Source organism: Rutilus rutilus (genome assembly GCF_951802725.1).
Source record: "Rutilus rutilus genome assembly, chromosome: 13".
Taxonomy (NCBI): Eukaryota; Metazoa; Chordata; class Actinopteri; order Cypriniformes; family Leuciscidae; genus Rutilus; species Rutilus rutilus.
Window position 1 is genome coordinate 10,282,984 of NC_140218.1, and position 15,499 is coordinate 10,298,482.

Below are 15,499 nucleotides of genomic sequence, written 5' to 3' on the forward strand. Positions count from 1 at the left end.
TTAGTTACCAACATTCTACAAAATATGTTCTTTTGTGTTCATCAGAAGAAAGAAACTCATACAGGGTTGGAACATCTTAGGGTAAGTAATGAGAACATTTTCATTTTTGGGTGAACTATCCCTTTAAAGTAAAATCTCACGGTGCAGAATGTTTGGATAAACAGCACCACCTGTTGGTCAAAATTACAAGTTAAATATAACGAAGTCCTGTTGTACGGTGATAAAGAAACACTCAAGTGATGCACAAAAAAGCACCAGAGAGCTTATGACTCTATGCTGATTATTCTGTGAAACAGCTAAAACACATAGTTTTACTATGGTAAGTGGTTAAAAGACTGCAAAACAGGAACTTTGAGGAATATTCAGCCTATTTTATATCGACTGCCTATGTAGAATTGGATCCCACCCCCCACCTCCCACCTAATCCTTGATATCACGTTGTTGATTATAAGGTCAATTTGCTGTATTGTACAATCAATGTATATTTATTTTGAAAGCAAGATGGTTAATCAATTTTAAATAATCAATGACGAGTCAGAAACAGATACCACTGTAATGAAGTACTCTCAGAAATACTAATATGAAACATCAATATGGAAAAAATGATGTGCACAGTATAAATATCGAAGTGAGCGTTACGTCAAAAACACATTATAACTACAAATTATACACACTGGTCAAACAGAATTTTAAGGATTAGCATTTAAAATGTCCTTAAACAGTTTATCCTGTATTTCACCACATTGTAATCAGTTTACAATATAATCAAAATGCAATGCAAACAAAAGACTTTCATTACCAAACCATGGCTGTTTTTGCAAAAAAAAGTTGCAAATTCCTCATTAAAAAGCAAAAAAAGTTCATCCTCTGCAAACAAATTATATGATGCATTGACGTTACGCCAAAAAAAAAAAAAAAAAACGCAACTTTTTCCTGGCTTTCAGGAGATTTTCACTCCTTCTGGTCATCTCTCTGTTCTGTCGCCGCGTCCGCTTGCGGCCCGACGGTCTCGACGGCAGTGTTTATGCTACTGACAGTACTAACGGGCACAGCGACTACAGTGTTGCCTGCAGCGCCCCCTACTGGTGCTCCCAGGTTCTGCAGTGTGGCTCCTCCTCCCATTGTGGGCAACGTGACCAGCTGAAACGGACTGACCACTTTGACAAACGTGTGTCCCGCGGAGCCCTGTGGGACGCCGGCAGCACTCAGCACGGTCAGATTGGAGCCGTCGGGATGCAGTTCGGCCCCCCCGGGTGACGTCAGCACCGTGTATCCGCCGATCAGCGGAGACTGAGTCTGAGCCGACAGAGGGATGCCGGTGAGCTGGGTGATGGGCAGGGTGAAGTGCGTGGATTGGGCGGGGGTCGGGGCCACGGTGGCGGGGCCCGAAACGGCACGGGTCAGACGCGGGCGTTTGGCAGTGGGAGGCGAGGTCACAGGGGTCAAGGTCATCAGGACGTTGTTGAGGTGCTGAGATTTGCTCTTCAGCTCTTTGGCGCGCTTGCGATGCTCGTCACACTGTTGCTCTAGGGCTAGAAATGCAAAGAGTTAAAAAAAGTCACTTCTTAAAAACTTGCTTTGGGGATTTTTGTGATGAAAATTGCGATAAAAATAAATAAATCCACGTTTGCAGTGCTTGTTTATAGGGCTCCACACAAAATGTGTTGTTTTGTGTGGCTATTTAATAATAATAATCATTACCGTACTAGTGTAACTTTTCACACAAAAAAAAAATCAAGCATTTAAGAAAATAATATAATAATAATTTTAACTGTAAAATTACAATAATAATATTTATGGCTGTCTAAAAATTTTTTTTTTACTTTTAAATAAATTAACTTTTATTTTGACAACACCTCAGGGAGCCCTTGAAGCTTCTCATTACAAATTTGGGAAAATTCACAAAACTTTATATTTTATATTTATATTTATTTAAGTTCCCTTTTCAAATGGGTTGAGTATTATGTTGAGTATACATTTCCTTTTTCTACTCGTTTGTATATTTTATTTGTTTCTTTCTTCTTTTAACAGTTCGAAATAAATATTTTCATTCAATAATTCATTAATTCAAATTAATTTGCAGCCGTCACGATTTGATAATCATATTTGATTCGATTTCTTATCATTCATGCAGCCCTAGTGCTTAGTAATGTTTTCCTCTTTAAAAACCTGATGCTGCCACCACACTGCTAGTATGCACAAAATAAACCCAAAATGTGTGGTTGGATATGGAGAAACACACACACACACACACACACACACACACACACACACACACACACACACACACACACACACACACACACACACACACACACACAGGTACTGACCCACTAAGCTGCGTGTGTACTGCTCCCTACAGCGGTCCATCTGGCTTTTGTGACTGGAAAGAACTTTCTTCACCAGGTCCAACATCCCAAAGTTCTGGACTATATTGTTGAGCAGAGCGGCATCTATTGACAGATTCATATAATGAACAATATCGAATCAGTCTGAAGTTTAATAGAACATTTGTGTCCATTGCAGCACACTGAATCACAAAAAAAACAGACATGGGATAAATGAAAAAACGCACAACAAAATGCCAAAATATTTAACTAGAATTAAAATGAAAACAGAAAATAATAAAAAATAAAATCGAATCTAAAATAGCATTTAAATGATATAAACTCATTTACCACAAATTGAACATTAAACAACAAAAATATAATCTGATGCAATATATTCTGAAATATTGAGAATACATACAAATATTATATTAAAATAGATCTATATTTTATTATACTAATAATAATTAGTATATAGATTATTTAATTTTAACATCATATAATTATTAATGTGACATTTCATATTAATATTGTAATTAATTAATTATATGTATGTATGAATATATATATATATATATATATATAAAAAAATATATACAGTGAGGAAAATAAGTATTTGAACACCCTGCTATTTTGCACGTTCTCCCACTTAGAAATCATGGAGGGGTCTGAAATTGTCATCGTAGGTGCATGTCCACTGTGAGAGACATAATCTAAAAAAAAAATCCAGAAATCACAATGTATGATTTTTTACCTATTTATTTGTATGATACAGCTGCAAATAAGTATTTGAACACCTGAGAAAATCAATGTTAATATTTGGTACAGTAGCCTTTGTTTGCAATTACAGAGGTCAAACGTTTCCTGTAGTTTTTCACCAGGTTTGCACACACTGCAGGAGGGATTTTGGCCCACTCCTCCACACAGATCTTCTCTAGATCAGTCAGGTTTCTGGGCTGTCGCTGAGAAACACGGAGTTTGAGCTCCCTCCAAAGATTCTCTATTGGGTTTAGGTCTGGAGACTGGCTAGGCCACGCCAGAACCTTGATATGCTTCTTACAGAGCCACTCCTTGGTTATCCTGGCTGTGTGCTTCGGGTCATTGTCATGTTGGAAGACCCAGCCTCGACCCATCTTCAATGCTCTAACTGAGGGAAGGAGGTTGTTCCCCAAAATCTCGCAATACATGGCCCCGGTCATCCTCTCCTCAATACAGTGCAGTCGCCCTGTCCCATGTGCAGAAAAACACTCCCAAAGCATGATGCTACCACCCCCATGCTTCACAGTAGGGATGGTGTTCTTGGGATGGTACTCATCATTCTTCTTCTTCCAAACACGTTTAGTGGAATTATGACCAAAAAGTTCTATTTTGGTCTCATCTGACCACATGACTTTCTCCCATGACTCCTCTGGATCATCCAAATGGTCATTGGCAAACTTAAGACGGGCCTTGACATGTGCTGGTTTAAGCAGGGGAACCTTCCGTGCCATGCATGATTTCAAACCATGACGTCTTAGTGTATTACCAACAGTAACCTTGGAAACGGTGGTCCCAGCTCTTTTCAGCTCATTGACCAGCTCCTCCCGTGTAGTTCTGGGCTGATTTCTCACCTTTCTTAGGATCATTGAGACCCCACGAGTTGAGATCTTGCATGGAGCCCCAGTCCGAGGGAGATTGACAGTCATGTTTAGCTTCTTCCATTTTCTAATGATTGCTCCAACAGTGGACCTTTTTTCACCAAGCTGCTTGGCAATTTCCCCGTAGCCCTTTCCAGCCTTGTGGAGGTGTACAATTTTGTCTCTAGTGTCTTTGGACAGCTCTTTGGTCTTGGCCATGTTAGTAGTTGGATTCTTACTGATTGTATGGGGTGGACAGGTGTCTTTATGCAGCTAACGACCTCAAACAGGTGCATCTAATTTAGGATAATAAATGGAGTGGAGGTGGACATTTTAAAGGCAGACTAACAGGTCTTTGAGGGTCAGAATTCTAGCTGATAGACAGGTGTTCAAATACTTATTTGCAGCTGTATCATACAAATAAATAGTTAAAAAATCATATATTGTGATTTCTGGATTTTTTTTTTTTTAGATTATGTCTCTCACAGTGGACATGCACCTACAATGACAATTTCAGACCCCTCCATGATTTCCAAGTGGGAGAACGTGCAAAATAGCAGGGTGTTCAAATACTTATTTTCCTCACTGTATATATGCATGTATAATAAAAGTGTTATAATTTTGAAAAAATTAATGTAAGCGGGCTCAAACTGATTCCAGCATCAGATTGTTTAGTATGAACAGGTTTAGTGGCATAACTCTGACCTTTGACCTGCAGAGGCGGGTCTTGGATTCGCTCCTCGAGGCCCTTGAGAATCTCCTGGATCTGTCTCTCCAGATCCTCCATGACTTCCTCCAACAGCCCAGCATCCCTCAGTCCTCTCCAGAAGGTCATGGTGTCCTCTGACATGGAAAAGAACGGCCAGTGAAAGAGTTAAACCAATTAACTACACAGATCGTTTAAAATGTCAGAGACATTAGCAGTGCCTCTCACCTCCTATAGCCGTGACCCATTCAGTGCTGTCGTCCCCATCTGTGGAAAACGAAGCTGAACATCCATTCACTGAAACAGCAATACAAACTAGGACTGTCAAGCAATTAACATTATTAATCTAATTAATCACATGATGATATGCCAATTAATTATTTAAATCAATCACAAATTAATCGCACAATTTTTGCGAGAAATTACCCCAAAAGTTAATTTAGTGTTTGATGAGAAATACATTGAACTGACATTACAAAAAGTAGTGTTATAAAGAAATATTTTGATTCAGCATAGAATTTATTACACATAAACGTTTAAGGCTACAATGTGGCTATAGCATTTTTTTTTTCAAAAGCAGCATCTGAAGTGGCATTTAGGTATATTTATACAGACTGTTTAATGTAGCTCAGAATATGAATGAAAAATTAACTGATACTCTAAATATTAAACAAAAACCGCCAGTATGTGGCAACAAGTCACTAATTGAGTGAGTCATTGAGTCGTTCACTCAACCGATTCATTCTAACGGCTGATTCGTTCGGGAACAAAGCAAGTGAACATCTTTATGAATGAGTCACTGAGTCATTGGCTCACTCGTTTTGTTAAAAACCACAGATTAATTCAGTAATGAAACGTCGCTGTGTGTTGCACGGAGAAGCACAACACTTCTGCTCTGGCTTTCATTGGAACTGTTTTCATTGGCGAAATTGAGCAAAAACAGGCAATATTGACATTATTGTGTCTAACACGTAATTACCATATTTGTATCGGCCGATATATGTTAATTTTTTATGTTATCGTTATCGGCCCGATAATAAAATTTGGCCGATATATTAAAACCGATGAATAATGTATTATTTCCTTCAGCTGAGACACTTCAGATGTGCACTGTTCAACATGATGGTTTTAAATTGCTTAAAATATGATTGAAATCACTTCAAAAAAGGAAGATACAGTAAAGTGCAACATGTGCAGCGCAAGTCTGTCATATCGCTACATAAAATTATAATGAGAACATCATAACTGTGTGCTTGAGACATGGATTTTAATGGTGAGACTTTTGTTTTTGTAATCAGGCTCTAAAAAAATACATAAAAATTTGGATTTATCAACCAATATATCGGTTATCGTCATTATCGGTATCGGCCATAATGTTCATAACGGTGCATCCCTATTCGTAACTAAACTGCATGCAGTGTAAGATGAAGTACAGGTCTGAGCTGGGTGCGTTAAAAGCATTAAAAGCATTTTCTATAATTAATCATACCAAATTAACGTGTTAAACATTAGCCCTGCTCAAACAATTAATGGGCACTACCATGACAATCATTCTGAAGTGCAAACATATGTGAAAGTCTACGCATAAACTATTGAAATTGACTGTGTGTCGGTACCGTCCACTGAGGCGGGGGTCGCAGGAGCCGTTTCTGTGGACTGCTGGCTGCTGAGAGACACTCGGGACCCCACCAGGTCAATCTTGGTACTGCGGCAGGTGTTTGAGCACAGTCTGGAGTGCTGATAAAAGTCCAGCTCTCCTGAATCCATGATCTTCCTGTAGGAAGAACCAGGAGATACAGCTGAACAATAGTTCCTTCATCTTCAACAATAGCCGCTTTCCGACCAAGTGGTTACAGGAACTTCTAAACAGTTCTAAGAACTACTCTAAGAACTTGCGTTCGCACTGGCCAAGTGGCCATAGGAACTGGTAGGAGGGGTAAGGGAGTGACGCAAGCACGGTGACTTTTATTTTGACGGCGCTGAGAACGCCAGAGTAAACAATGCTTGCATTCTCTGTGTTTATTAGTTAGCGATCTGTCTAACAGTACTGTTTAATATCTTATTAGATAGAACTGTTATAGAAAGTAGACAGTATATGAACAAAAGGTTATTAGCCTACGCCGTGTGGTTGATGTCCAGTGTTGCTAGCTGGGCAGATAAACATAATCATGTTTGGCTTGGTCCCCTCAAAGTTGGGTTGGATTTTCTCTTCAGCATAAAGGTTTAGAGACCCATCTATCACTGTTTTCCATGTTTGTATCTAGTTTCTGGAGTAAATATATAGGCTATAATCTGTGTGTTTACATATAACGTTAGCTGTTTTAAAAATGGCGGGTGCTGGTGTTCCGCGTGCGTTCGGTCAATCAGCGTACACTAACGTCACGGATGGTTCCTATAGTGCTGGTTTAGACCCTACTCTGAAGTAGGACCTAAATTAGTTCCTCCAAATGGAGTTCCTAGAACTAAAATCGTTCCTAGTTCCTGCGGTGCGAACACGCCGACATCCGGGTACTTTAGCCAATAGTTCTAGGAACTGTGAAAAGGTTCCTCCGGTCGGAAAGCGGCTAATATAAGGAAGACGGGAAATTAAGATCAACATAAAAACACAATGTCTCCATTTGCTGCTTTAATATGCATACCTGATCTTATTGTGAACAATTCCTCAATGCACAGTATTCCAAAGAAAAATAGCCATCTTTTATTAATTTCACTTTTGTAGGAGTTGAATGATTTGAATTTATGGTATATACACCATGCTCAAAAGTTTGGGGTCTTAAGATTTTTTAAAGTCCCCCTGTGCTGAAAATCAAGCTTTTAATGTTGTTTATATGTCTATGTGGTGTTTTTAATATGCTTTAAGACAAACCATGTGCAAATTCATAAGTCGACACCATTGCTGAGTATTTCCTCCTTAAATCTGCAGTGAACCAAAGACAGTCTCAAAAACACGCTTTGAAATCGATGGTGTTTCTGACGTCACAAACTACCTTGTAACCAATCAGATCAACGTGTGATCGTCACCCAGTGGATCTCTGAGCTGAGTGAGTGAGAGGAGGCGGGGCTCATTTGCATATTCATAGAACCGCGTATACTAAATGAGGCAAGGGTGTCGAGTTACATTCAAGCTATTTTAAGACATTTTTTTTTCCAATGAAAAAACATTTAAATATGTAATTTTGGTGATCAAAGATGAGTTTTAAGGGACACAATTATTGACTACAGGGGGACTTGTTTTTGAAAGGAGTCTCTTCTGTTAATCAAGGCTGCATTTATTTAATCAAAAATACAGTAAAATATAGTTAAACATTATTACAATTTAAAATAACAGTTTTCTATTTGAATATATAGTCAAATGTAATTTATTCCTGTGATCAAAGCTGAATTTTCAGCATCATTACTCCAGTCTTCAGAGTCACATGATCCTCCAGAAATCATGTGCTGATTTGCTGCTCAAGAAACATTTCTTATTATTAACAATGTTGAGAACAGGTGTGTTTAAAATTTGAGGAGATGAAAAGAACATTTAAAAAGAACAGCATTTATTTGAAATAGAACACTTTTGTAACAAGTAACAATGTAAAAAGACTTTACTGTTACTGTTGAGGAAAAAAAGATTAGTGAGAGAAGTGTTTGTGCTTTATATTCCACCATATACTAATATAAAAACGTCCAGAGCTGGGATGTATTTCTAGCTGATATTCTTTTTCTGCCCAGTGCCACAAACCTTAACATGGTCCCATTGAGGCGAATGGCTCTCTTCCAGTCCTTCAGCGTGGATTTTCCCGCTATATACACGAACTCCTTCGGACTGATGAGATGCTCGTTCAGCTGGAACACAGCAAGCCGTCCAGTACAGACAGTTATATATCAAATCAAGCACACGTGAAATGGTCTATGTGGCGAGGATATTCCTGTCAAGACAGTCCATTACTCAAAGCGGCACATTTAGAGGAAAAACAATGACAGCATCTCAATCACTACTTATAGATCTTTTTTGAATATTTTCTTAATTTGTATTGCAAGATGAAGTTTCTATATGATCATAAACCATTATCATTCACATCTGCTCTTTCTTTAATAATGCTGCTTTCCCACATTTTATAATAATAGGAATTTGGAAAGCCATCAAATCTAGGAAAGAACACTAATGAAAGTGTGGGAATTATGCAGTGACTACAACTAAATCTTATTAAAATATGTCATTAACATCTTATATCAAGACATTAAGATTTTCATGCAGTTTGAGAAATAGAAAATCTGTTGTTCTTATGCGAGATGGTTAATCAGCAATCATGATAATTGACCTTAATAAAAATTTTTTGATGCAGTTTGAATGAATATGTTGTTTTATGTGAGATGAGTAATTAGCACCAGTGTTTTTATTAATATTTTGAATCAGTTTATATTTTCCCATTTCATTTAAATTTTTGATATAGTTTTGCAATTTTGTTGTATGTTTTTGACTTTATTATTATTATTATTTAAAATATATCTATATAGTTCCTAGTCATTTTTATTTCAGTTTTAGTTTTAGTTGTTTTAGTACATAAAGATTAGCGAAATGAAAATAAGAAATCTTGCCTTGGCAACTAGCTGAAATAAAATACGTTTTTATATATTTTATTTTAACTACGATAGACCTGACTAGCACTGCAAAATATAATAATAGTAATACTTTAAACATAATAATAGCATTATTTATTTTCTGAAGGAAATGAATGCATTAGCTAAAAACAGAAAAATATAGATGACTAATTGCGTTTAATTATCTGAATCGATAGACATCCCGAGTTAAGCACAACCTCTTAAATCAAAAAGATCACGAGAAACGTAAGTTTGAAGTGTTTTTAAATAGACTGCATCATGTATTTACCTGCACACATTTGATGTTGATCCCGGGACACACAAACTTCTTCCACACGAGGTTGGCTTTGCTGTCCCCACAGGTTATGGGGTAGAGAATATCACCCTCAACATCTGTATCGTCAGATATTTTCACTGTGTAAATATGAACATGGCATGTCTATTGTTAAAATCGGAATTATGATATATTACGCAGGGTTATTTTATTGTTAACTAAAACTAAAACCATTCAAAAACATTTTTAATACTTGAAATAAAATGAACATGAACTGACATAAAATAAAACTTATTTTATTTCTGCTAGTTGCAGCTATAGGCAACATTTCTCATTTACGTTTTAAGTTAAATCAAAATCTTAAAGTGCCCCGTATTCATTTGTCCTGTTATTGACGTAATGCGGGTCATTGACAAAATGCGCAACCAGATGTTCGAATAGTTCGAATATTCGTGTGTTTTTTAGAGGGAATATTCGAACGTCATTTTTGAGCAATTCTGACAGCCCTAGTGCCCCTATTATGCTTTTTCAGATTTGACCTTTCATGCAGTGTGTATGTGTCTTCAACGAGCCCAAGAGGGCCCACGTCACTCCTCTGTTCATCTCTCTGCACTGGCTACCACTCGCTGCTCGCATCAAGTTCAAGGCATTGATGCTTGCTTACGGATCTATCACAGGCTCAGCTCCCTCCTACTTTCACTCACTCCTACGAGCCTACAGTACATCCCTACCAGAAGCCTACGACTCGTGGTTCCATCACAGAGAGCCACAAAAATCACTTTCCAGAACATTCTCATTCACGGTTCCATGTTGGTGGAATGCTCTCCCCACCCTCATCCGGAATGCAGAATCCCTGGAAGCACTTAATGCTAACTTAATAAAAAAATTAAAAAAATCTTTCCTTTTCCTTACAATCCTCGATTATCGGGCTTATGCTACTCTGACCAATGCCTGAACTTCGTATTTTGAGCACTTCTTGCGTTGTTTTTTGCCTCTTCACGATGACTCGCTTAATTTAGTCCTAATTTGTAAGTCGCTTTGGACAAAAGCGTCTGCTAAATGACTAAATGTAAATGTGTAATATAGCTGTTTGTGAATGTAAAAGTTCTGCAAAATAAAATTATTGTCTCCTAAAAGAAATAATCAATTCTGAACTGCTGAAACGAGTCGTCAGTAATTCCAGTCTCACTTCCTGTTACAAACCTACATAACAATGTAACAAATTTCTATAATGACAACATGAAAAAAGTCTACTTTGCCCCTCAAACACTGAGACTGGAAGAGTTTGGTTCGTGTGTCGACATGTTGAAAAGCAAATCCACTTTGCTGCAATTTAAAAGGATTTGCACTCGAATTGAATTGATTGGTAAAACCGACGCCATCGTCACTGTTCATATCACTGTGTATCAAGTGCTGAGGAACAGCTCATATTCAGATATGGTTTTGGCCGTTTGGTTTCCGATATACACTTTAAGCGGTCGACCAATCACAACAGACTGAGCCATCTGACCAATCAGAGCAGAGAAGACCAATCACAACAGACTGAACTATCTGACCAATCAGAACAGAGTAAACCAATCACAAAAGACTGGGCTGTCGGACCAATCAGAGCAGAGTAGTCTCGTGGAAAGGCGGGGTTTAGAGAGACTAAATCTTCGAACGAACCGTTTCAGACTCTTTGAGAAATGAGGCGATGTGCAATGTATATTATTAGAAAATTCAAGTATTGATACATGCAAACCTGTTGTAGGAGAAAACTAGAAACCTTTAATATAGCATAATAGGAGCACTTTAATAAAAACTATATTTAAAAATAAAACTAATTTCATACCCAGCACAGTGTCCTTGGGCAGAGAGAGAGTGGTGCTAGACTCGGCCTCGGACTCCATGGATTGCTCCATAATGTTTTCCCTGCGCAGGAAAAGACAGAAGCTGCTGTGAGAGTCTGAAAGAGGTGCATGATGGGAGTCACAACAGAATGAAATGCTCACTCAGACTGTTCCAGGTCAGAAGCCACCAGTATATTCTTCTCCTCATCGCCAGATGAAGTCTGACCCGCGGTGTCAGGGGTCGTAACCACCACCACCTCCTCCATGTGGACGTTCACCTCAGAGGACGAGGCCATGAGGTCATCAGCATCTGACAGCTGTCAATCAGCATCTGATGGGTGTGGAAAGGAAAATGCCCTTTTTAATTAGTATTGTGGAGAAATTATGGTTTAAACATAGTACTTTCATATACAGCATATAACAACTCATTTGAATACAAAGGTATAGTAATGTAGTAATCATTCAGTTATGATTTCTACATTACTATACCTTTGTATTCAAATGAGTTGTAAAAATACCATGGTAAATGGTAATACCATGGTATAGTTTGTTAGTGTAATCAGCAATTTCATTTATTAACAATGATTAATTATAAGAATCCTGTTCATAGGCTTGAACTAACAGATTAAATATGTTTTGAGGTTTATCGCTCAATGTTTACGCTTCGCCCAAATTGACCTAATTAAATACGAAAAAAAGAGCGATAAATACGTGTGAATGTAGAGAAAAATGCGCAATTCAAATAATAATGTATAAATCGAAACGTTACCCGCAAGAGTTTGAATCCGTTTGTGTTTAGGAAGCGCTGGACAGACAGACTCTATTGCGCATGCGCTCCGATGACGTCACGGGGCGTGGAAAACAATAGAAATCAAAGTGGATAGATGGAAGTTTGCGTGAATCCGGAGTGATAAAATGGGCGGGGTTAGTTGAAACAATTCTTTTAGTTAAAATAGCTACTTTGTATTTAATCTAATAGCTATTAAACCTTCTCAGTATCATTATTCGCTTTTAATTCATTGTCCAGCGCCAAAGAAGCACAGTTACTTTTCTGAGGATTCGGCTTTATGGGCCTCCATGCGCCGCCTTGTGGAAAGTTCATGGTAAGCTGGTCTCATAGTAAACAAGTATCTGTAAGGAACATTTGAAAAAAAATAAAAGATAAAAAAAAGCTGAATTCTAATGTGCATACAACTCTTGCTGTTTTACTGACTTCAGCTTTTATTTATTTTACTTTTCCCATTTACAATTATGCATTTCGCAGATGCTTTTATCCAAAGCGACTTACATTGCATTCATTTTCATCACTATAAAATACTCTCCCTGCTGGGAATCGAGCCCATGACCTTTGTGTTGGATGGCCTACAGCTACAGCTTTTTCACCATTTTGTTCCTTTAAATATAGATTATTTTATGCATGATTGAATGCTTTGTGTATCCGAAAGCTAAGCTAGTTGTGCATCCATAGAACAGTTAGCTGTTCATATTTTGCATATATGTTCTGGATCACAGAAAACATAAATCAACATGGTTTATTATCATTTATTTCTGAATAAATATATATCGATATAATACTGGTAATGAAACTTGTACAAACATGTCTGAATTAAAAGAATAGACAGTCAAGTTGAGTATTAGACAGACTGAATGCTCTTCAATCATCACTGATTATTGGGAGGCAACATAAATGGGCCAAAATATTATATTTATTTGTTGAGTAGCATTGGCCAGTTTCAGGATTTGTCACATGCAGTGTTGGAAATTTGATAAGGTTTGCAGGTGCTGCATGTCAGTGGATAATAGGAGAACATACACGATGTTTCTTCTCTGCTTTCTGTAAGATGCATTTGTAACGGACATAGTAAGAGCTGTGTGTGTGTAAACCTCACTCCCATCCGGGTCACGGCACCACATGCAACTGGTCATACTCAGCGGTCAATCTGCATAAAGACACAAAAAAGCATTAATGAGCTTAAGAAAACATTTCGTAATATTTTTTAAAAGGCAAAACCATATAACCACTTTAAATGGTTTAAAAGACTGTGTCATGTACTGGCGGTGTCAATGTTTTTAATGATTTTATTGCCATAGCAAAATACGACATGTAAGACGTACAGTACAGTTTGACCTTTAAACACTTCATAAATTGCTAATTACACTAATGGCTCACTCTATTCCTAAAGGTGTAGATTAAGGCCAGATAAAGGCCATTTCTTGTGGACACTTAACCAATGAAATAATAACAACTTCTGAGGATTAATCTGGATTCTCAGACTAAAGAAGAGATGGAGACATGTTATTAAAAAGCATTCAATGCAATACAAATTAACGGATAAATAAGTTATTTAAAAATTAATAATTTCTAAATGACAATAATAATAACAACACACACACTCACAAAAAAAAAACACATCCCGCAATCAGTGTTGGGTGAATTAATTAATTAATTACTAGCTACTAATTGTACCCAATTACTCTCTCTAAAAAGTATTGGATTACTGATTACTTTCTAAATCCCTTATCAACCTCGCTCGGTTGATCAATACAAGGATAGACACAAAACTGCTCTTTTAATTCTTTCAAATAAACAATATACAATTGCATAAATTATTCTTAAACTGACCAAAGGGAACAGGTTACAGTATAAACAAACATTGATTTTTTATGTTAAATCTACTATTATTTTATACAGAATAGTTCTAGAAGTAGGCAATTTAATACAATTGCATCTGTCATTAAATTACTGAAAAATTAAGTAAGAGTATAGGCTAAGTTAAGAGTAATCCCTTACTTTACTATTTCCAAGACAAATGTAATTAAATGACAGTAATTAGATTACTTAGTAATTAATTTGGCACTACTACACCTAACACTGCCAGTAATGCCAACCTAAGATAACTAGGACTTGTGCATATAAACAAATAACTAAATAACAATGGATTTAAATTACTAACTAGAGTAGTTTATTCGGCGTGCTGGACGCATATTCCTGCAAAAACCTGGAAATGACTGAAATCACTGCATTAGATATTTTAACTATCGATTTAAAACGCCAAAACAACACCGAAAACGGACGTCACGTGTGCGTAAATAACGGTTCCTCTGAGGCGCAGAGGAGTTTCGGCCTGCAGGGGGCGCGTGATGGCTCAAAATCACAACCCGCCATTAAAGCGTATTTATTTAAATATCATTTCGTTTTTGTTCTGTTGGAACAAATACTTATGGAGTGTAATCGATAATATTAAATACGTGCAAAGGGATGATATCTGACCAATTATATCGGCCTCTTCCAAACAAACAGTGAGAAAAGTACCATCACGTGACAGGTCGCTGTGCCCGTTTTAAATTATTTACATTTATACGCTGCTATTCTAACTTCTTATACAACTTTTATTTTAAACGCAGAACTCAGTTCAAGACCAGTAGCTATGCGTTTTTCCCCTGTCATGTGAAGTTTAACGAGGAAATGAATTATACATCTAATTTAAATATCATAGCATTAATTCAGCATTTAATTTAATAATAGCCTATAGACAAACGACGCGAGTCACGTAATTGTACGCACAGAAAGGCATTCCGACTTATTAGTCACGTGGAAAAGCAAGTGTTTAAGATTTAATCACATATATTGAGAAGGAAAACACAACTGCCCGGCAGAAGGCAGCAAAGGCCATCTTCTGTTTCCCGCAGACTGAGGGAGAATTCCAATCTGAACTGAGCATCCCTGTGCCCTACTCTTTGTGTGTGTGTGTGTGTGTGTGTGTGTGTGTGTGTGTGTGTGTGTGTGTGTGTGTGTATGTATGTGTGTGTGTGAGAGAGAGAGAGAGAGAGAGGTGTTTCTCTCTGTGTGTGTGTGTGTGTGTGTGTGTGTGAGAGAGAGAGAGAGAGAGAGAGAGAGAGAGAGAGAGGTGTCTCTCTCTCTCTCTCTCTCTCTCTCTCTCTCTCTGTGTGTGTGTGTGTGTGTGTGTGTGTGTGTGTGTGTGTGTGTGTGTGTGTGTGTGTGTGAGAGAGAGAGTGAGTGAGTGAGTGAGTTGTATTCACTTTCTGCTGTTTATAAAACTAAATAAACCCTGCCGTCTCTTCTTTGAACCTTACAAGTCGTCACATTTACCGTATCACCTAAAGCCAATACCCACGAAACTTATTTTAACTTCATATGAAAT

General features: G+C 37.5%; 1 protein-coding gene across 2 annotated transcripts; it reads right to left on the reverse strand.

Annotated features, from left to right (window-relative positions):
* Positions 1 to 457: 457 nt before the first annotated feature.
* On the reverse strand, positions 458 to 12,192 carry gmeb2 (glucocorticoid modulatory element binding protein 2). 2 transcript variants are annotated; one of them, XM_084427142.1, is made up of 10 exons: positions 12,106 to 12,192; positions 11,499 to 11,667; positions 11,339 to 11,418; positions 9,523 to 9,647; positions 8,374 to 8,477; positions 6,266 to 6,423; positions 4,878 to 4,916; positions 4,649 to 4,786; positions 2,331 to 2,453; positions 458 to 1,532 (listed from the first exon to the last, which is right to left on the reverse strand). In XM_084427142.1, exons 2-10 carry the CDS (start codon positions 11,630 to 11,632, stop codon positions 952 to 954), a joined length of 1,482 nt encoding a protein of 493 aa, XP_084283268.1. In that variant the 5' UTR covers positions 11,633 to 11,667; positions 12,106 to 12,192; the 3' UTR covers positions 458 to 951. The 2 variants fall into 2 exon arrangements, with proteins under 2 accessions (XP_084283268.1, XP_084283267.1); XM_084427141.1 differs by having other exon boundaries at positions 4,878 to 4,946.
* Between the last annotated feature and the right edge of the window lie 3,307 nt (positions 12,193 to 15,499).